General features: G+C 50.4%; 1 protein-coding gene across 1 annotated transcript in view; it reads left to right on the forward strand.

Annotated features, from left to right (window-relative positions):
• Window positions 1-11,956, forward strand: part of LOC102031723 (transmembrane protein 189) — a 25,374-nt gene extending 13,418 nt beyond the window's left edge. Inside the window, exons 6-8 of the mRNA XM_005423689.2 lie at window positions 7,545-7,693; window positions 9,739-9,864; window positions 10,156-11,956. Coding sequence (XP_005423746.2) covers window positions 7,545-7,693; window positions 9,739-9,864; window positions 10,156-10,302 — 422 coding nt within the window. The 3' untranslated portion in view covers window positions 10,303-11,956. The remainder of the gene's footprint in view (window positions 1-7,544; window positions 7,694-9,738; window positions 9,865-10,155) is intronic.
• Window positions 11,957-22,572: the final 10,616 nt, after the last annotated feature.

Raw genomic sequence — 22,572 nt, forward strand, 5'->3', positions numbered from 1 at the left:
TGGCCGGGGCGGCCCCGGGGCTCTCCTGCCGGCGGTCCCCAGGCTGTGGCCGGGGTCCCGTGGCTGAGATGGGCGCTCTAGGAGCCTTTTTGGCCGCTGGCCTCTCTGTGTTCCGCGGGAAGCGTGCAGCTCCCGTGTGTGCTCCGAGAAGCACTGAATTGTCTATTCCCTTCAAACCTGCTCACGCCAGCTTTAAGTAGTTACATACAGTCTGCCTTTGCATTTATCATTACATATTAAACAAAAATACTGCAACTAGATTTGGAGTGAGGTTTTTTTCTATTGACATCCTCTAATGAACTTCAGCAGATCCAGTAAATCAGAGTCACTTCTGTTGAGGCAGTTTCATTTTCCTGTTTTCCCAGTCCATGGAGGGTTTCACATGTGCCCCTGTAGTGCTTGTTTCCAAATTGCACCCTCCAAAGTTGGACTGTGCTCACCAGAACGTGACTGGTGGGGATATAATAGAAATATTTTGGAGTTCTTTTTGTACAGATAGTTCTCTGTCAATGACCACTCATTGGATTTTAAGGATAACCATCACAATGCACATAATACATATTAATCAATTAATAAAAACTCGGTTGAGTGCAGTGGTTGCTGTCCTGAGAGTTGTGTTACAGGTCTGTGTTTGAACGTGTGAGGTGTTGACTAAAGACACAGGAGCTGTAGCTTGGAGGAACGGACCCCTCTTCCCCTGTTAGGTCACATTCTCCTGCCTGCCCTGCATTCTCCGTGATCCTTTCAAGCTGCTGACTTTGCATTTTATGTTTGGCTGGAAGAACGAGGCAAATACTTTCCTTTTCAAGCCAGGGCAGCTCTGTGAGTGACCTGTTAGGTGCTCATGGAGGGCAGGTGTGGGACGGGGCTGGGCTGCAGTGATAGGCCTTTGGGACAGGCTGTTGTTACCCAGCACCTGCTGGCCACGTTGTGTCTGCTGCATTGTTCCCTTGTCCCCTGGGTTTGTGACAGGGGACAGGTTTTGTTCCCAGCTGTCCCGTGTGCTGGCAGCAGGGCCACAGTGTGGGCACCCAGCTGCTCTGGGGTGACTTCCAGAGCCGTGCTGCAGGAGCACTGCATGTCTGCAGCAAACCCAGCACTCAGTCTGCTGGCTCCGTGGGTGGCAGCTGGAGCTGGAGCTCGGGGGCTGCCCTCAGAGCACTCTGCAGTGCTGAGCAAGGACAGCCAGCCTCCTGTGCTGGTGGCAAGGGCAGCCCGTGCCCGGGAGCTGGCAGTGGCACTGCAGTGCAGCTCTGTGGGTCCCTGCTGCCCCTGCAGGGCAGGCGTGGCCTGGCACAGGCAGGGGGCCGCAGGTGAGCCCTCCCTGGGGGCTTGGGAACGTGCCTCAGTGCTGCCTTCACTCATTTGCGAAGCACAGTTTGCTAAAACTTGATTTGTGGAGTCTTAATGTGTTTGTATTTGTCTGTAAAGCACTGGAATATTTGTGATATCTTGAGTTCGTGGTGGTTTAGCAACGGAGCCTAAACACATATTGAAGATGAAAAATGCTCATCTGCCTTCAAAAGCAGCTACTGACCCAGAGGAAGAAGTGGTAACAAATGTTCCTGTAACCTAAAAAAGTCATAGGGCTGGTTCTGGCAATTAGACAGGTAGGTAGCTTAGATATTTGTATCTGTTAAGCGGGTAGGAATTATTAACAGGGGGGAAAACCCAACCCTCAGCCTGGAAGGAATGTTAGGGTGTGGGGTCTATCTGTACCACTGACAGAGGGGAATCCTGTGTTGCTGATGATGTGGATTTCCCCCACACCCCATTACATATGAATAAAAAGAAGGGGTTGGCTTTAGTGGCTTTAATGAGGCTGTTGGTAGGAGGCTCCGCTCTGTGTGTGTCCATGTCACAGACTGAGGTGTCCTGCAGGAATGACCAGCTGCCAGAGGAGTCCAGGGCTTCCTCAGGGGCTCTGCACTGCCTGGGCTGCACTTACACGACAGACCTTGCACCACGGTGCTGTCCTGCACTTCTGGGTTTTACAGTGAGCCAAGCCCAGCTGTGCTGGCCTGGGGGATGGTGTTTCTGTAGCTTTCACCCTGGGAAAGGTGTAATGACCTCACTTAACCCACCTTCTCTCACAGTTCAGTGTGGTGGGTCTGTTGCAGGGCTGTGAGGCACTGTGTTTACCAACAGCCTGGGAGTGCTGAGTGGTAAAATGGTTTGCCCAGATCTAAGTTTTTCCAAGTCTGAGGAAAGTGGAGAACTGCACGGGAACCAATCCTTGGGTGTATGGCTGTGACAGTGCTGGTACATGTGGCTTAATGCTCCTAACAGGGGAGAGCAGACACTGGGGTTAGTGCTGTGTATTGAAAGTGTTTCTAACCCTGTAAGCTTGGGGTTAGTGCAGTGTGTTAAAGTGTCTGTTTCTAAGCCTGGAGCATCCCTGTGCACTCACTCCAAGGGATGCTCGTGGGAAGCACAGGAGAGGGGCAGTGGCAGGGTTGTACAATACAGGTGTACCTGCCCTGCAGGTGCCCCTCGATGGCTCCTTGGAGTGACAGCAGTCATCCTCATCTCAGAGGAAGCATTGCCAGCACCAAGGGCTCTCTGGGACTCTAAGTGAAAGACTCGAGGGTAGGGAAAAAGTAGCTGAAGAGAAAATATCTTGAAACCTGTCTGCATCATCAGAGTAGAAATTGTGACTGTAAAGACAATGCAAGAAATCCAAAGTTCCTGTCTCCTGAAAGCTTCTGTGACAATTGCTGAAAGCCTTTTATTTGGTTTTAAGTATTCCATCACTTCAGAAACTTTATATACCATTGTGACAAGGAATGCCTTGTGTGTTTTTTACTGTCCCAGTGCTGCAAGGATTAGCTGTCCAATTCATTATCTGCAGTCAATGCAAAGACATGAAACACAGACTGGAAAGGATGTAATTAAGGCTGAGTATCAAACACACAGAAACAAGCAACAGAAAGCATCTTACTATGTTGAGCAACAGAGGTGTTTAAAGCTGTTGGATTTCAGCTCACTCGAGTTACAGTAAATCAGGAACTAGTATAGAAAGCAGAGTTTAAATTGTCCAGGAAGGCCAATTTGATAAGTTGCTTGTTACAATGAAGATGTGGAGAAACCTTCAGTAAAAGACACTTCCTGTCCTTGGAGCCCCATTTTCTGGGTGCTTTGCTGAGGTGTGCTGTGCCCCGTGCCTGTGCTTTAGTCCTGAAGAAAAATGCTTGTAATTGGATCTCACTTTAGAAAAGAGAGAGAAACAGGTTGTTGAAGTTTTTGAGAGGTGTGGTTTTTGTTCTGCTGCCACTGATCAGAAGGATTGGAGGAGAGGATCTCCCCAAGGCGCATGGCCTGCCTGGTTTCACAGTGCTGTTCTCAGCTTCACAAGGTGTCCGGATGTGAAATTGCTTTGGCTATGTAACTGAGGAAAATTGAGATGGAAAAGTGTAGTCTGTGAGTAAGATGAGAAAAATCTCAGCCTGATAAGATCAGCCTTAAACTTGTTGCAAGACACATTCAGTTGTGTATCTGTATCTTTAGTAGTGCTGCATGAAAAGGTAAATCTGAGAGTGCTTTAAGATCTTTAAAAGTCCAAGCTGGCATTGCGCTGTCATTCAGGATAATTCTGTTCTTCCTTTAGTGAGACTCTGACCAGGTCGCCCAGTCAATACAGTTACGATTTAGCTTTCACTGGTGTGCTGTTGTAATTAATAGTGAGTATCTCCTTTTGCTCTGAAATAGGTTTTCAGTTCCATTTCTGGGAGTATTTCTGTGAGGTTAGGCAAGGTACAAGTGAAGCAGTTACTGAGATATTACTGTATTTATGTTTCAAATGAAACTGCTATTTGAGAGTCATCTGGAACTATAGTGAGGGCTAAATTACAATGCATAACTGAAAGTACTTTAGACAAGCTGATTACTTTTTAATTGCCTCTCACTTTATTTAGGCTTTCTTGTGTTAAATGAAGAGCTCTTAGAAAAACAGGTTGGTTTGGTTACTGCCAAGGAAGTCTCCATTGCTACGCTGAGAGGGTTGTGCAAGGTATTTATTGGGGGGTGGGAGGAGGAAACCCCGGGGACTCCTGGTGCTGTCAGGGGGCACAGGACATCTGACTCTGCAGCTGGCATGCTCAGCATGGACATTATTTGGCAAATACTGTGTGTGCCTAGGACAGATCTGGCCACTTTCTAGGAATCTTGGTGGACAGCAAGCATGATGGTGATGTGTTTGTGTATGATCACAAATGATAAAGTTTGTGTGAGGTTTGGGTCCCAGCAGGATGTGGTAGCAGACCATGAGTGCTCCAGGCTCCTGCAAATGAGGGGGAGTTGGGGTTGCCTTAATGGCCTGGTGCATCTTTTCAGACTGACCAGAAGGGTGAATCTGGTCTTTATTCTGCCTTGCTTAAGGGAAGTTTATTTATATAAAGCATTTATGGTCATATGGGCATAATATTTTATATTAATATGTATGATTCTCTTTCTGTTGAATGAATTTCCTGAGAATGTCTCAGGGAGGGAGCTGAATTGGCACCTTCTGTAGTAGCTGAGGTGGTGGTCCTTCATGTTACACCCTGAGCTTTAGAATAGGGGTAACACATGCTAAGAAAGCAGCTGTGTGACAGGGTCATTTCTTTTGAAATTACCAGTTATCTGCCATGATCATTTTCTGTGAAGTGCATAAAACTCCAATCTGTGTCCTTCCCTGTGGGCACCCCCTTGCCATGGTGCCCCTGCAGAGCTCCCGGGGAGCAGTTCCTGTGGAGTGAACACTCACTGCTGTGAGCCATTTCCGTGTGGCAGGAGTCCTGCACAGTGTGACTCGCCAGCTCTCCGGAGACCTCACACTTCCAAAGAGCTCTGAAATCCTGTGTGACTCTTTTATGGCTCTGATTCATGCTGGATTCACGCTGAATCAGAGCAGCTGTATCTGGGGAGAGCTCAGCAATTAAGTTGCCTTCTCTTCCCATAAGGTTGTAAAGCCAAGCCCAGCTCTGGGTAGCAAATGTCAGAACTAAGGCTGCCTTTCAGTCCTGCTTGTGGCTGCTCAAATGTCTACGTGGTGATGTCATTTTTAATTACACGCTCACTTAAGGATTCCTGCTTGGCTCAGTGAACAGGGTGTGATGCTCAGAGGGATCACTCAGAGTTGATGCTCAGAGGAAGGGTGGATGGGCAATACTTTTTGTTTTCTTCTTTGCTGTGTGGCTTGTGTCTGCCCTAAAGCTGATTCCTCCTGGGTTATTTAGCTTGGTCTCAGTAAATACCTGTAAATTGTCTTTGCACCACGGATAACTATGAAGTGATGTTATTGAGGAGCGAGGCAGACTGAGATGATGCTTGTTAAATATTGTGATGTTGTGGTGTAGAAGTGAGAGCATTTTTTGGCATTCATGTGACTCCAGATGAGTCTTCCCCTGGCTCCAGCTGATGGCTGCTCTGGCTGGGGTTCTGATAACAGCCACAGGTTTCCTCTGTGGCATCCCCTGCCCTGGGGAAGAGCTGCTGGGCTCCCTCCGGAAGGACCTTCTGTTTGCCCTTCTCCCCTGGCCCTTTTTCCCCAGGGCACCGGCAGGCAGGGCTGGAGCCCAGACAGCAGTTTAGCTGTGAGTCATTCTCCATCAGCAGCTCTCCTGTGCATCCACTGCAGCAAAAATAGGGAAACAGGTGAGGTGTGTGCAAGCAGAGGTTGAGCCTTGTCCTTCAACTCGTGCTGCGTGGTTTGTGTCCCCCAGCTCTCTTATCCCGGGTGTGGGAGCTGGACTGCTCTGCCTCCCCAAACTACAGCACAGACAGTGTTGGGATAGAATTACAAACGGGTTGCTCTCTGTCATGGCTCAGGTGTGGCTGGCAGACTTGAGCCCTCGTGTGTCTGGGGCACAGAGGATACACACTTCACAGCTTAAAGATTTTGTGGGAGAGTAAACGCTGGAGTTTGTCGTGCAGGGGATGTGGCACTGGTGCCCAGGAGGTCCTCTTGCCACCCAGGGTCTGGGGCTCGGGCAGTCTCATGGCAATGGCTTCACTGGCTCCAGCTGACTCATTTCCTTTCACAGCCAACGAGCTGTGTTGCTCAGCAGCCATGGAAACAGCAGGGTCTGGCTGGGAGGGGATTTGGCAGGGAGCTGTGCTCAGCAGCCCCCGGGTGGGAGGTCTGGTTGTGCCAGTACAGGTCCGGTGTCTGCTGGCACCGCTCTGCTGGATGAGTTCTGTGCTGCTGCTGCAGCTAGGACTGAGCCCTGCTGCCCAGGATGTTCTTGGATATGATCACCTTAGATGTGTATCCAGTTCCTCTAGTCGTTAGCTGGTTTACTTTCTTTGATGCATGCTTTGTAGTGAATGAAATTTGGACACCTCTGATTATGCAGCAAAATCATCTCTGCCATTAAGTTTCCTTAGGTCATTAATATATTTAAAGGAGAATTTAAAACTACCAGATCCTCTGTATTTAGTCCGTGGCCAAGGAGTGCTCCATGGGCTGCAGGTGCATCTCTGCTTCCCCAGGGCCATCTCTGCCCATCCTTCACTGGCTTTGGTGTCTGCACAGCTGTTCCTCTGGCATAGTCTCACTCTTCTCTCCAACTGCTCCTGTGCACTAACTTTGTCCCTTCCCAAACACTTTATCCCAGCAGTGCTGATGTCCTGGGCCTTGGCCAGCAGTGGATCCATCCTGGAGCTGCCCAGGATTGGCTCCAGCACACAAGTGGGGAGCTTCCAGCAGCTTCTGATAGGAGCCAGCCCTGTAGCCCCCCACCACCAAAAGCTGGGGCACAGACCCCAGGCTGAGGAGCAGCAGTGGACTCAGTGCAGTTCTGCTCTGTGGTTGATGCCTGGGGTGCAGATGCCTTGAAGAGCAGTGAGACCCACTGTGGCCTGAGTTCAGGGTCCCCCTTCATCACAGGCTTGGCTGTGACCTTGGCTGTGTCACCAAAGCTCTCTGTGCCATTGTTTTCCATTAATGTAATGGAAAGGAGAAGGAAATCTCCCTGGTTTGCTGTCTGTTTTGAGGAGAAATGTGCCAGCAATTACAAAGTGCTGAAATTCCTTGGTGGTGCAGGTCACAAGTACAAAGGATGCTATTGCTGCTGACAAAGCCCACTTCAATTAACTTCAGATTAACCTACTAATGTTATGAAAGAGTTTTATTTGCTTTGAAAGGTATTTTTAAAGCTCTGAGTGAGTCAACTGCTGTCAAGCCTCTCATGGTGTCATTTTGTAGAAACTTCTAAATTTTTATACTATAAATCATATAGACAAGTGCTAATTAGAGCTCCACAATACTGGGTCTACCTTTGAGGGAACAGAGATTTCCTTTCATTTTACTGCCTGCTGTAACATGTGGCCTGTCAGCCTTCTGGAATGTTTATTTGGGGATACCTTGATTCTGCTTGTAAAATCCAAGCTAAATATGGGAATAGCTTTTTTGTAATGTTGAAATATTGTCATTCACAAAGTGGTATTTTCATGGTTTTGCCCAAAATGTGATCCGTAAAATGACCAAAAGTATCAGGGAAATTACTCTAGCTTTTTTTCTTTACAAGATTTCTCAACTGAAAATATTTTTCTCATTGTTTCAGGAGTAAAAGTTCCTCGTAATTTTCGTCTTTTGGAAGAACTTGAAGAAGGTCAGAAGGGAGTAGGGGATGGAACAGTTAGCTGGGGCCTTGAAGACGATGAAGATATGACACTTACGAGATGGACAGGAATGATTATTGGGCCTCCAAGAGTAAGTATCCACTTAAATACTAAAATAGTACTGTTACATTTTTTTCCCTTTCTCCTAACTTCACCACTGAAGTCGAAAATAAACAAAAGACAAATGAGCGAAAAAACACTTTAGGAAGTGATTTATGTTGAAGTTCTTTATAATAATAGATTTCATGTGTCTGTATGGCTTTTTGCTTATAATTGGAAACATTTTGGTGCCTTTCTCTGGTTAGTTCTGTTACTTGTCTGCTTTATATTTGCAGATTCAGTAAGATATAACTTTCAAGATCCCAGAATTCTAACATGCTGTACCCTTGAATCCAGCAAGGTTCAGAATCCCTCAGCTAGTGAGGTTACAAATGGAGCTGCTGCAGGTGCCAGGGGATGCTCTGTGCTGGTTTTTCTGCTGCTCCTGTTCAGTTTATGGGGTGCTGTTTATTGCAGCACTACTGATAGCTCTTGTGGAATTTCAGCTGACAGAGGAAACTCAGATTTTAGTGTTTTCAGTCTCTCTCTCTGAATGTCCTCTCCCAAAGCAGCATCTGATAATGCAGTTGGTCTTTGTGGGAGTATTGTTGTATTCCCAGCCCCACTAAACTGTGGGTTTACACTCTAGTAGAGAACTTGAGGACTTCATTGTGTGCTGAATATGTGCCTGTGTTCTAAAACCAGAACTTGTCTGTTGTCTTCAGTTTCACTGTTCTGTTTCGTTAATATCCTTTGATGGAGTGCAGGTAGCCAATTCTCCTTCCTGCATTCTCCTTCCTGCAATGGCAGATGTCTTCTACAGCTGGCCTCAGTATCATTTCTCAGTAATTCCAGGGGTCATTATATGGAAATCTTTACAGACCTTTAATCACGTTCCTGCTCTCTGTTCCCATTCTGTCAGTTGCCTCTTTTGACACACAGTGAGATTGTACAAGAACATGTATTATGAAGGCATTATACATGCAGTGTTTTCTGTCTCGCCCAGAAGTGTTGTTTACATGTTGTCTGCCTTTGCTAATCTCTCCCCAGTCACGAGCATTTCATTTGTTTATGATGTACCCAAATTGTTTTCTAGAACAGCATTTGATTTTAGAACATTAGGAGAGTGCTAATGAGCCTGGATTAAGGCTGTGAAGAAAGCTCACTGTGTGCCTAGGGTTTATGGAAAATTTAAACAACCTTGAAATCTAATTTAGAAAATTAAATAGGAATTGAAATGTGCAAACAGGAGCGTGCAGCCTTGCCAGCAGTGATGGAAGTTTGCAGATCTTGTCGTGCTGCAAACCAAGGACCATCACAGCACAGGAGTCAGCTCTGCCTCTCCTGTTTTTCTGACACACTTAGGAATATAGATCTTCTTGCCAGATATGTTGGGACTTCTTTTGAGCTACTTGCTTGAAGGCTGCAGATTGTATTGGGAGAGATCCTGGGGACATGCAGCCATTCCTGTTTGCTGTCATCCTTTTAACACTGCTCAGATTCAGTTATTACCATTTTGGTTCTTAGCAGGATATGGAAATACTGGCTGGGACAAAAGCTAAGTCGTGTTTCCCTCTGGGTGGAAAGCAGTAGCAGATGGAGGGAGGACGTTGTGCTGGATTCCAGTGGGAAAAAGGAGCAGCTGTGCAGAGCTGAGTTCCTGAGTGCTGCTGTCCCGAGGTGTCCTGCAGGGGTGTGGCATTCCCAGGCTGTGAGTGATGTCCCACAGGCAGGAGTCACCTTGCTGACACGGGCTGTTCCAAAGCAGGGCCACTGTCAGAGCTGCACCTTGACCTGCACTTCTGCACTGGCTGTGCACAGCTGGGCTCCAGTGCCAGCTCCCCGTGTGGGGTGGCTGTTCCACAGACCCCGCAGGGCTGGTCCTGCTCCGTGCCCCAAGACCAGCAGAACTGTTACCCTGCAGGAACATTTGATACTCTGAACATTGTAAAATGAACTCAAACAGGGAACCAGCATAGTATCCACGTGGCTGCCCACACTTTTGGTAGTTCCCATGTTCCTAAAGTAGCCACTGCTTTAACCAAATGCTTATTGAACTGCCTGATGTAATTGTTTCCCCCTTTCTTTTCCCCTCAGACAATTTATGAAAACAGAATATACAGCCTTAAAATAGAATGTGGGCCTAAGTATCCAGAAGCACCTCCATTTGTAAGATTTGTAACAAAAATTAATATGAATGGAGTAAATAGTTCTAATGGAGTGGTAAGTTTTTTGCTTTTATTCATTTTAATGTTGTTGTTTTTTTGTGCAGCTCCAATGCTTTGTTTATACTTGTGCTTGCTTAGCTCCTCATTGCTTGTGATGCCCTTTGTTGGAGAAGGAAAGGGGGTAGAAGGGAAGTGGACAAGTGGAGATTTGTTATGCTTTTAGGAAAACACTTGCTTTTGATTTCTCCCACTCAGATTTCATGTGGGATCTTTAGCTGGGGGTGGGGGCAGTTAAGTGTAACCAGTGCACCAATTCTGACAGGAATGGTCTTTTTGTCTGTTTTAGGTGGACCCCAGAGCCATATCAGTCCTAGCAAAATGGCAGAATTCTTATAGTATCAAAGTTGTTCTGCAAGAGCTTCGGCGTCTAATGATGTCTAAAGAAAATATGAAACTTCCTCAGCCACCTGAAGGACAATGTTACAGCAATTAATTAAAAAAAAACAACAACATGCCCCCCCTTATTCAATTTAAGCTGTCTTCATTTTCCACAGTAGTAAATTTTCTAGATGCATCTTGTAGACCTCAAAATACTGGAAAGGAAGTTCCCATTCAAAGGAAGTTTTTCTTGAGATACTGTAAATGATACTAATTTTTTTTTTTCATTTGAAATATAAGTTGTGCTATAACAAATAATCCTGTCGTGTAACCACTGTCCACATAGCTGAACTTCTGGTATCAGGAAAAGTCTATTTAAATTTATTACTGTCAAGACCAGTGTGGCACATCCAACTTAACTGTGAAAGGATCCATCCCACAATCACCTTGCTGTGTGTCTGGCCTGGGTTATTTTTTTCTTTCTCTGTCTTTTGCAATAGAGTCAAAGCTCAGGGCTATTTATTAGAGTAGACACAAAGGTTTTTGCTTCCAGTACTACACTGGGCTGTATGGACTACTACTGGGGATGTGTGCTAACCTCAGTCATCCCTCCCTTTGTGCTCGCTCTAGTAAAGGCTGAATGTGACTGTGGTCGTTTTTGGGTTTTTATTGTTTTTTTAAATGCCCTGATAATGTGGGGCAAGCTTTCCTTCTTTCCTTTGGCCAAGGCATAGATTGTATTTCTCTTCCCGGTCTCTCTCACCAGTGATGTGAGCTTTGGGTGAGGGATTCAGGGTTCTTTTTATCTCTTCCCTCTTCCCCTCTTTTTAGTGGGGGTGCTGCTTTCTTTTTGCCCCTCTTGGTGACTCCTCTCGCCCCTGGCCCAGGGGTGAGCGTCGGGGCAATAACTTGACCTGTTCCCTCCTGCTTATCATTTTGGTTTTGCAACAAATTTAGTCTTCACCAGCCTGGGAAACAAGAGTATCTGTTCTGCTGGCAAGCGTGGGTTTTCCCTTCCCTCCAGCACTGCTGCCACACCGCCAAGCTGGCCACGGCCGTGCTCTTAGATAGGCTTTGACATGGGAAAAGAGCAGTAATTTACCAGGATTGCCCAAACCTTCTGCTGCCAAACCTCAGTGGGGGAGACTCGGCACCTAGAGATTCTGGACACGCTCCAGGTACCCTCGAATCACTGTGCTTTGGTGCTTTGGATTGACCCAAGAATGTTAATTAACAAAATGTTGCACTTGCGTTTGCCCCTTCTAAAGATGTGACAACCACAGACAAATCAAATCCGGGTGGTAGATTTTATTAGGGTTCTGTAAGTCTTAGAAATCTCTTCAGTGAAGATTTTGGGGAAGCGGTGGCACAGCAGATTAAGGACCTTGATTGGCTTTGCATCCTGGCAAATCACTGCCTTTTCTGGTTTACTCTTCCGGACCACTAACTGCTGCAATGTGGATGCAAGCTTACAGGAAACCAACCTAGTGTGTCCTAAGTTTTATGAAAAATTCAGTGTTTGTGTAAAAAAAAAAAAAAGAAAAAATAAGGAAAAAAAGAAAAGAGTAAAAATAAACACATTTTAAAGCAGCAGCTGTCAAGTCAATGAACAATTGATGTTTCCATTAACTTCTGAGGAAAATATTAGTTGTAAGGATTTAACATCCTCTGTACTGAAAGTTTAACATAACAGTATTCCATAAGCAGCCTTTTTATTGTATCAGACCATTGCCTGATTTTAATATAATAAAAAGTGTGCATTAATATTAGAAGGCTTTAATTGTATTTATGTTTAGAATTTTGATCCCTTATGGAATTCTTGATTTGTTGGAAGTATCTTCCTACAGATCACGTTTAGCTGACAGACTGTAAACTGGTGGTGAAAGGCAATTGTCTCTATCCAGCTGCTGCTGCTGCTGTGCCAAGGAGCCTCTGTAGCTTTGGTGTAAGCCTCAGGCTGCCCCTCAGGCCCTTGCTAGCGTCAGGTGAGGCCCAGGGGCTGCCGAGGGGCTCCCGGTGCTGTGCTGGAGTCCCGAGGAAATGGAATCCCTCTGCAGCTGCACGTTACACTGTCTGTCAAGGTCAAGGAGTATTTCACAACGTGAAATTTTCAGTGTTTTCCTCAGATAGTGAAGAGTATCTGCCTGCAACGTGCCCTGCAACAAGCTGAGCTTTCCTCCCAGTCTGGGTAAAAACAAGGCTGTGGAATGTTGGCCTTTTCCCAGTGGGAGGTGTCTGGAGATTGCTGGAAGGTCCTGATGCATTCACGGCAGAGATGGGCTGAAACCAGGTTCTTCCTGGGCTGGGAATGAAGCAGGGAATGGCCTCGTGATGCTCTGTGACACTTGCTGCTGGTTTCTGGGCTGAATGAATACTGCTGGCTCCTGGGGCAGGCCCGAGGGTGTCTGAAGACAATGGGACTGATACTGTGTGTGTGTTTATTTCAAATAGCTTGGTGTCAGAGGTGGTAAATGGGCATTGGAACAACGTGATAATTACAGTGGGCTGCTTGATTGTCTCTTTTTCAGAGTGCCCATGCCCTCCTTGGGAGGTTGTGGTTGGTGCATGTTTGGGACCTCCCTGAACCTTCTTCTTACTTCAAGTAATATTTTAAAGCCGTGAAATTGTCTGGTTTGCTTTGCAAGCTGTACAGGTGAGAGTGTCCCACCCTGGCTGAGAGCTGGGAGCTGGGAGCTGTGCTGGCAGGAGCCACCTGCTCAGACAAAGTTGGATGCTGCTTTAAAGAAAGGGGTTCACTGTGGCTGTTCTCCCCCAGGAGTTGCACTCTCTGGACACCTCAGAGCTCCATTGCTGTTCCCACAACCAAGTTAAGGCAGTGTGGAATAAAAACTGCTTGGGAGTCAGCTGCCATTGGAGCTGTATGGTGGCTCTGTCAGTGTGTGTCACCTGTGAGGGGAAGGGACCATTCACCCCAGGCTGCTTCTTGTTGGTGCTTCAGAAATGAGGTGTGGAAACAAAGCCTGTCACACCTGTGCTTACCCAAACTCTGGCAGCGCCCAGCAAAGTGCTCAGGTGATCCTGCCAGCCCTCAGTCTGTGCCCCAGCCTACTGTCTCTTCAGAGACACCTGTGAAGGGATAATAACTAAAATAAGGGCATTGGCCATGAAACAAACGTGCTTGGAGCAGGTGCTGCTGGAGGTGGCTGAGCAGTGCTCGGAGGAGGCTGCTCTGAGCCGGACCCACCGGCCCTGTGCCCGCTCTGCAGAGGGTCCCTGTGCCCACAGAGAGTCCCTGGTGCTGCCCTGTGCCCACAGAGGGTCTCTGAGCCAGCCCTGTGCCAGCACAGCCCCCGCAGCCCTCTCGGGCCGGGGCAGAGCAGGACGGCAGAGGGAGCCCCAAGGCTGCCCAAGGCTTTCCATGCTGCTGCTGCTGCTCGGGTTACACGGTACTGCCTCGTGTGAGAACCACTTCTGTTATCCAGAACCGCTTCAGTTCCAGACGCCTGTGTGCGGTGACTGTCCCACTGACAGGCATTCACTTGATTCACTTGCTGGGGGAACTCGAGCACCCAGTGAGACCTGAATTGTTAATAAAGACTAATGGTGGTTTGCATCTCGGTGTGCTGGAATGAAGCTCTCTGTGTGCATGTAGGGAGTATGTGCTTAAATGTGCCCTTTCTGCTCACTTACAACCCTGTGCAGTGCTTTGTATTTGAAATTTCAGTTTCTCCACTGTCATTATAGTAACAATTCTGAAGCCAGGCTGTGTCTGCAGCCTCTGTGAGACACTGGTGTTGTCAGTGGCTCATCCCAGCGTGGGACAAGGACACGGAGCAGGAGGAGCAGCCGTGCCCCTCAGCCCTGGCAGACCCTGCCCGAGGGCAGCTCTGGGGCTCCATCAGAGAGCCCGGAGCCCCGTGGGGCTGCAGGGTGGGTGTGAGCAGGGCAGAGCCCCGAGCTGTGGCACCAAACCCCCAGGCTGGGCAGGGCATGTGCTCCTGCTCCCTTGCCAGAGCACTGCCAGGCTGTGGGAGCTGTTGGCTCACCTTGGTGTTGGTGGGAATTGGCCATTCAGCCTCTGAGGTGGGTGCTTTTCCTGCAGGACAGTGTTTGCTGCACAAGGAGCAGCACAGTGAGCTCCATGTGTTTGTTCAAGCTGGCACCGCCATGCCCTGCCACAGGGGAGTTCCAGTTCTGCAGGTACCTGTAAATGTGTCTGCATCAGGCTCTACCTACCTTGAGCTGAAAGAAGCTGAAGGGAAATTGTTACTGATCATCTTAATATCTAAACTTTTTTACTTACTATTTTCTGTTTAAGAAGGTTTTTCTGATGGCTAAGGGTTTTCCTGTCAGTGGAATTGCCATGTTGCATTAATCTTGGCTAATGTGCTCTCCCAGCGCTCTCTAACCTGGCTGCTGACTGAGATTCAGGTCCCTTAATAGCTCCTCGTTTTCCCTGGTCGTGCTGTACACATTGCTGGAGAATGTGCTGAAGCCTGCGAAGAGCCCCAGTAAAGGCAAATTTAATTCAGGCACATGCTTAAGTGCTTTGTTGGACCAGAGCCAGTGTGCTCGGCCTCTGCTAGGAAAGAGGTTTTTTAGCCCTTGTTGAGCATCTTCTTCCTTGTCCTCCCTTCTTGGTGCTGCATCCCTGGTGCTTGTGCCTTTACCTTTTCCCTGATTTCTCCCACATTTGTTGTCACAAAAATGTAAAGAGCAGAAGAAGATGTTGAGGATAGGGTGATAAGTGGAATGCTCATCATTTTATATCTGCCAAGCATCTTGTCACCTTTTTTCATCCTTATCTCCTTTTAAATAAAGCCTACAAAGGTTTTTCAGAAATGTGGGTCCTGTTCTATTTTTCTGCCTCTTGAGCCAGGTTGTTGGTGGCTTTGCCCTGACATGCCTGGAAAGCCCTGCAGAGCCTTGATGGGTGATAGGAGGAGAGAGTAAATGTCAAATGGTCTAAAAGTCTCTTCCCCCTTTCTATTGCTCAGCATCTGTTCTTTTATGTTGTCTTGCTTTTTATCTGTCCACTTGCCAAAGGATGTTTCAGGATAGCCAAAGCTGAAGATTCTTTGGGAGGAAGAAGCCAACCAAGCAGGAGTTTTGAGAAGAAAAGTGATGCAAACTTCTGAGCCATCTTCATCAGAAACAATGGGGCCATTTCCCCTCCTACTCGCCCTGCTCTAAAACCACGTGTTCCTAACTGTCTTGATCGTGGTCTGCAGATCTTTAGAGAAAAGGATTTTTGTTTGCCTGGTGCTGGGAACTTTCTGGGACTGATTTGCTCTAAGTGAGGCAGAGGGAGGACAAGCCAGGGGAGGCAGGAGAGCTGCCCCAGTCCTGTGCACGGGGCTGGGGCAGAGAGGTGGAGAAATGCGTGCTTCGGTGGCTGGCAAGGAGCTGCTGTGTGTCCCCTTGAGAAGGGAGCAGGCAGTGGCACACCTTGAGCAGTGCTCCTGGCACTCTGGTGGTGCCCAGCTGCAGCTCAGGGCACTCACTGGGCGTGCTGGGGGTGGGCTCTGTGTGTCAGCCCGGAGAGAGGAACAGCCACAGCAGGACAGAGTTCTCAGCAAGGATCTGCCAAACTTCTGTCCCTCTGAAGAGACCTCTTAAATCCCTGGGCTACCAGATTAGAAGCTGTCCAAGGTTAGCGGCCAGATGTTTCTCAGCTGTTTGGACTGGTTTCCAGCTGAGACCAAATGAGTGGCTGTCCAGCATGCACATATTAATATAAACATTTTAGAGGCCTTGCCTTGAGTGAGCCATTAAAAACTTCCCACGATCCTGTAGCGATGCTGCTCCTCGGAGAGAGCAGACTTTGTCCCTCGCACTCGAGTGGCTCAGGCTCTGCTGCCACCTGCTCCGAGCTGGGCTGGGCCTCCCCCTGCTCTCAGTGGCGCCAGAGCAGTGTGGTCCCTGGAATTTGATTATTTGTGTTAGCAGATAATTTAGGCCAGAAGGCTGAGAGTGTTCCTTTCCTTCCCTGCATGTCGTCATGCTTCCCAGCAAAACACAGTCCCAGGTCCTGTGTCCCTTCCCCACCCCTTGCCCCAAAAGTACAACAAAACCCTTTCAATGTCTCTTCTTGTGCAGGGGCACTGCCCACTCGTTTTAGGCTTGGTTTTTGTCTGTGCAGGCCTACACAAGGAGAGGATTTCATTAACTCCACCATGCAGAGTCGTGTTTTAAATTATTACAAGCATTAAAAAAAAGAGTTGGTTTTTGATGTGTGGTTCTTCTAAAATATTCCTAATGCCACCCGTGAGCTCTGGTGTTCAAACAAGAGTGACAAGAACTGACCCCTGTGGTCTCCCATGGCCACAAACAAGACCCTTCTGACACTTTCCATCATTTTGATCAGATTTTAGTGCCTTGGTTCCCCCAGACCTGGCTGTGGAACTGCCCAGGGTGTGGAGTGGGAAGTCCCCCAGTGATGTTTTTAATGAGATTATGGCATCAGCTGGGCCCTGCTGACATGTGCCTTGGCCCAGCTGTCCCACCCTCAGCAAAGCCTTGGGCTGGCACCTGGGCTGTCCTCCCATGGCAGAGCCCAGAGTCTGGCCTGGGGAACAGCTGTAATTGCACAAGGAATTTTGGTGTTGTGTACGGTGACACCCCTGTGCTGATGTGTGCTGGTGTGAACGAGAGCAGGATCAGCTTCCTGATTGCTTTTCAGGGGTTTTTAGGAGCGTCAGGTGGCTGAGATGCTCTGAAGGGAGGGGTGTGATGAGGTGGCTTTTCCCAGCCCCTCAGCCCCGGGTGTGCCCCTGGCTGGGCCCTGTCTGTGTTTCCCACAGCTCAGCCATGCCGAGAGCTCACATCCCTTGGTGGGAGCGAGCATTTGCCAGCACGGATCCCAGCCAGGGCCCAGGAGCCATCAAACCCGGGCTGGGTGTTTAATGTGCCCCTCTCCCTTCCCTGCAGCTCGGCATCCCCAGCTGAGAAAGGGATGCAGTTTTCTGAAAAGAAAAATGAGAAGTTCTTTGCCATCAGCCCTGGATGATGAGATGGGTGTTTTCAATCATTCCACTTCCTTGTATTTCTTGCTCATTTTTTACCCATTTTGATTTATTTTTAATGGCCCTGACACCCTTGTTTATAATAATAAACAGCAAACGTGTGGACACAATGAGTCTGTTTCAGGTTCAAGTGTTTTTAATAACCTTGCAGCAAGAAATAGACCCGAGCCCAGATCTGCAGAAACCCGAGGAAGACTCGGTGCTGCTGCAGTGAAATCCGATTTCGGGGTGGCTGCTGTGCAAACAGCCCGGCCAGCGCCGCGCTGACTCGCGGCCAGCCCCAGACAACACTGCCCTTTGTATCGCCCCAACCCTCGCTCCCAGGCAGCGGTTTTGTCTTCCAGACGTGACCTGATTCAAGCGAAGGCAAGGCAAGGGGCAGGTATAGGTGTTTTTTGTTATTATTATTGTTTATCAGTGCCTGTGCAGCCCCCTGGGCACACGGAGCAGGGCAGGGTGAGTCCTGTCTGGGATGTGGCAGCAGCACAAGGCAAAGGGAAGAAGTGACAGTCAGCATTGTGAGGCCTCGTGCTGCTTAATCAAGTAAAACCTTATTGGCTATTTTCAGTGGTGTAACAGCTTTGAGGGAGGTGTTGTTTGCCAAGGAAAATACCTGGGTGGGTTTGCCAGCAGCCAGATGGGCCCCGTGTGCCCCACAGAAACCAGGGGATGGCTGCTGGAAAACACTGCCCGGGCTGGGAGGTGGGGATCGGCCTTTTGGGAAAGCAGGGCTTTGATGCTGGGGAGCACAGGATGGTAACCCTGCCCCAGGGCCCCCGCAGGGCTCTGAGGGCAGCACAGGGTCAGGGTTTGGGGGTCCCTGGGAGCCCTGGGGAGCTGGGACAGACCCCCATGTGGTCCCCATGTGGCCCCCAGCCCAGCAGCCCGTGCCCTGTCCCATGTGCACAGGGGAGCTGAGCTGCCCTGCCTGTGCAGGGGAGAGCCAGGGCTCTCCTGCTCGCTCAGGGCTGCCCATTGCCCTGGCAGAGAGGTGCCAGGTGCCCAAGAGGTGCCCGGGAGGGAAGTGTGGGCAGCTGTGGCTCCCTGTGTGTGTGCCTGGTGTGCCAAGGGTGGATGGAAGGGGGTGCCCATGGAACCAGGGCCCTGCTGTGAGCTGAGCTGCCCTGCCTGTGCAGGGGAGAGCCAGGGCTCTCCTGCTCGCTCAGGGCTGCCCATTGCCCTGGCAGAGAGGTGCCAGGTGCCAAAGAGGTGCCCGGGAGGGAAGTGTGGGCAGCTGTGGCTCCCTGTGTGTGTGCCTGGTGTGCCAAGGGTGGATGGAAGGGGGTGCCCATGGAACCAGGGCCCTGCTGTGCTGGGGACTGCCTGTAAATGACCCCGGTCTGTTCGCAGAGGACATCCAGGAGTCCCTGTGCTGGAGCAGGTCCTGCCCAGGCTGGGAGCAGCCCCGAGTGCGCACCGAGCCGTGCCCGTCCTCTGCCAGAGCTGGGAAATGCTCTGCCTGCCCCTCTGCAGCCCTGCCCGAGCCAGCCCTGCTCAGCCCTTGGTCTTTACAGGGTCTTCTGCCCTATTTATCTTCCCCAAATGTCATCTCCCTTCCCCACTCCATGCAACACCCCCCAAAAAATAATAAACGGCGGCAGGTTCTGTAAACAGAGCCTATCTGCAGAGCTGTTTGAAATGTAGACAGGCTCAAGTGAATGAGTTGAGCGAGGCCCTAATTGCTGCGCTGTCTGTCAGCGTGCAGGGCTGAGGGTGAGCAGGGAGGCTGCTGAGGCCTGCCAGGGAGATGGATGGGGCCTGGCAGCCGGGGTCACTGCTCCAGGAACCACGTCCCGGCGTGACCCCGTGCAGATAAGCGGGCTCTGCCCCGTCCCCATGGCTGCATCCTGCTGCCCTGACCCTCCCCTGGCCTTCCCCAAACCCAGCCTGCAACAAAACGGTGGGAGAAGGGCCTGGGTTGGCAGAAATGACTTCTTGTCCCGGCCCTGTGCCAGGGTTTTGGGGCTGGGGGCTGCTGCTGTCCCTGCACGGGGAGGATTGGCTGCTGGGGGCAGTGCCATGTGTCCCCAGAGCATGAGGCACTGCAGGGACATCCCAGCCCAGGCAGGACAAGGTCTTCCCCACCTCCCGTAATTAAACAGCAGCCTCTGATGCATGTGGAAAAGGAAGGGGAGAAAGAAAAAAGGATCAGCAAACCCAAGCCCTTAGATTACTGTTTACCCCCTCGAGGAGCACAGAAGTATATTGTCCATTTAATAGAAGCCTATAAATCACTGAAAAACATTTATAAAATAATTGAAGGTAATGGGAACCATTTGTTTAAATAACATCACGTTCATGCCCCAGAGGTGCAATAAAAGTTAGATTAATTGATAGGATTTTATATCTCGCTGTGAAAAACTGAGTCACATTCTAGACACCGACAGTTTGGGAAAGTTGCAAATTCATCAGGCACCCAGCTACTATCAAAATAGTCTCTTCCATGTGAAGAGGCACATTTATATGACCCTGAAGGGTTTTGGGATGAGAACTATTTACTTAAACTGTGAAGTGAACTAGCCAGTGTGAGATCCTGACCCAGATTGGGGTTTTTTCCTTCCTCTTCTATCTGCTGTTGCATTTTTTTCCCATTATGATAAAAAGCAAATAAATATCTCTAAAGCAGAGGCTCATTCCCAGTCCAGGGCTATAGTGTCCTGCATCCCTCTGTGCCCATGGGAATGGCGTCTCAGAGGCACCAAGGGAGGGGCTGGAGCAGGGATGCAGGGCCAGGGCCCATCCCTGGCTGCTCCCCCAAAGCTTTCCCAGCCCCGGCCCAGGGCAGGGCTCGCTCTCCTCTGCTCCAGCCCGGGCCAGCAGCAGGCTGCTCTCACTTGGGAACCGTCTGAGCCTCCCCTTGTCCCTGCAACTGTGTCTGGTGGTTTATCTGGTGCCAGGCAGACAAGTGGACAGAGCAGGAGTCTCTCAGAGCAGAAGGGCCCTGGGCTGGGAGCTGTGGGCAGGGACTGCCCAGCTCTGCCACTGCTCTGCCCTCCCAGAGCTCCCTCACTGCCCACACTCTGCTCTGCTTTTGCCTGGCTTTCCCCAAGCTCCATTTTCACTTCTTTTCTCTCCTTCCACCAACGCTGGCTTGCCTGAGAGCCAAAGTGAGCCTGGGTTCTGCCAGGAGAGGCTGTGGCACTGTCACCCCCCGCTCACCCCCGCTCACCCGGGGCTCCTGGTGCCGCAGCGGGGACATTGCCCTGCTCCAAACTCTCTGGGGCTCAGCAGCTCCATCCCCCCCAGGCTGCAGGGGCAGCACAGGTGCCCCAGAGGCGCCCTCGGGGTGGGTGGCACAGGGGGGCCCAGCCCAAGCCCCTCCTGGGAAGGAGCAGCCCCAGCCACCCTCGGCAGCGCCGCCGAGCCCGGGCTGCGCATCGGCTTTTGATAAAGGCTCCCTGTCAAACAAGGGCTGAATAAATCATGATGTGTTACCAAGACGCATTACAGCTTTTAAAACAACCACCATGGCATTCTACCCCACGGACTGATGAGTCTGGGGATGCCAGATCCCTGGCGCTCCGCAGCCTGGCTGGAGCCAGCTCACATCTGGAGTGCAGTAAACGTACCCAGAAGCAAGAAAGCAGCTCTGTAAGGGTCAGGAGTACAGAGAGCGGCTGCTGACTCCAGGCGCCACCCCAAAACCCACATGCATTTCCTTGTGTAAACACATGTGGCCAAAAGGCAGCCATGGTCACCTTTCCCCAACGTGAGCCCTATAAAACCGCCAGCAAAGTGAGGAACAATGTCACTATTATTGTTTTAGAGGAATTCCTCCGGAGCAGAAAGGCATAGCCGCGCTGCCGACAAGGGTGTCTTTAAAAGCAGGGCTGACAATTGACTCCAGAGCCGAGGGGAGGAAAGAATTCCCCGGGGTTGATCATTTGCAGTTGTTGGGGGCTTCCAGAGCTGCCCGATAACCTGCTGGGTCCTGCTGCCAGAGGCACAGCTGGGCACAGCTGGGCACACCCAGCCCTGACACGCTCCTCACCCCCGTGGGGCTGGTGCCAAGGCAGCCCACCCCAGGGATGGGTGCTTTGGGGCCAGCCAGGGGAAACGCAGGGCGTTGGATTTGGATGCTGGTGGGAAGCATCCACAGAGCCCCTTCTATCTCAGCAGCGTGCAGGGGATGGACTCGCTTGGAGCCAGGCAACTGCTCCCAAAGCTCTGCTGGTTTATTGCCCCAGAAGAGGATTTCTCCCCCAGCCAGTATCAGCTGCATCTGCAGCCCTGCTGATGCAATCTGAAGTGGCATGCTTTGGCCTGAGAGTTCGCTGGACCTAGAAAAAACCACGGGTGCCTTCACGAGGGGCAGACCAGGGCAAATATTTGGGGTCTGGGCCTGCTTTCTCTTGGGGGGTCCGTGGATGGAGACCTTGTAGCTGCTTCTCCCTGGGGATTTATTGCCTGTCTGTAAAACCAGACACGGGCTGCCAGAAGCAGCAGGAGCGATAACCTGGAGCCAGACCCTGCTGGAAATGGGGAACCACGGCCTGGAGCAGCCCCAGCTGCAGCCTGTGGGCACTGAGCACAGCCCCCAGCGCTGCCCAGGAGGGCTGGGAGCTGCAGCGGGCACAGGGCTCCTGCCAGCAGGGTGCCACCCCCTGTCCAGAGCCCCAGAGGGTCTCTGTGTCCCTGTGGGAGCCCAGGGCTCGAGGGTTTGGGGACAGGACAGGGAAGGGGCTGTGAATATGTAGGGAGGTGCAGATAGGATGACTCTCCAGGCTTAACGCCTGATTGGGATGACCTTGCTCCTGGATCAGGGCTGTCCTCTAGTGACCATAGATGAACATTTGAATTTCACTGATAAGCCCATCAAATAGTTGAGTGTGTTAGAGGCTGTATGAATGCACTGCAGAAAGTTTCTCCAGTGAGTCAGGGTCCCAAAACCTTTCTTTGGGGAGCTTATCTTATCAGGCAGGGATGCCTCGCTCCCCAGGAAACAGGGCCAGCTCAGCCTGAGTAATGAGGCTCTGAGCAAGAGCATTGCAAAACTAGAGGTGCTTTTTAAAAAGTCTGACACGGCAGAGAGAAGGGTGAGCAGAGAGGAAGAGGAGGCTTAGTCACGTTGGCCATAACCCAACACCCCGGTGCTTCTCCAGGGCGGGGTCTTCAATGTCCTTCCTAGGACAAAGCTGCACATCTGCCTTCCCCCTTCCCTGTGAGAGAACCTGGGGGCTGTTCCCAGCCAAATCCTCTCCTAATTTTCTCCATCAGGGCTGGGGCCAGCGAGAGGGAGGGAGGGAGGGAGGGAGGGATGCTGCCGGCCCCATCCCAGCAGGGCTTGGCGTGGCCTTTGCCAGCCGTGTTCGTAAGGGGGAAATGTGGGGTCATGGTAACCTGGCTCCAGACATATCCCCTGGGTGAGAGCCAGGAGATCCTGCTCCTCCTGGAGCTCC

The sequence above is a fragment of the Geospiza fortis genome, unplaced genomic scaffold (assembly GCF_000277835.1).
Source record: "Geospiza fortis unplaced genomic scaffold, GeoFor_1.0 scaffold361, whole genome shotgun sequence".
Taxonomy (NCBI): domain Eukaryota; kingdom Metazoa; phylum Chordata; class Aves; order Passeriformes; family Thraupidae; genus Geospiza; species Geospiza fortis.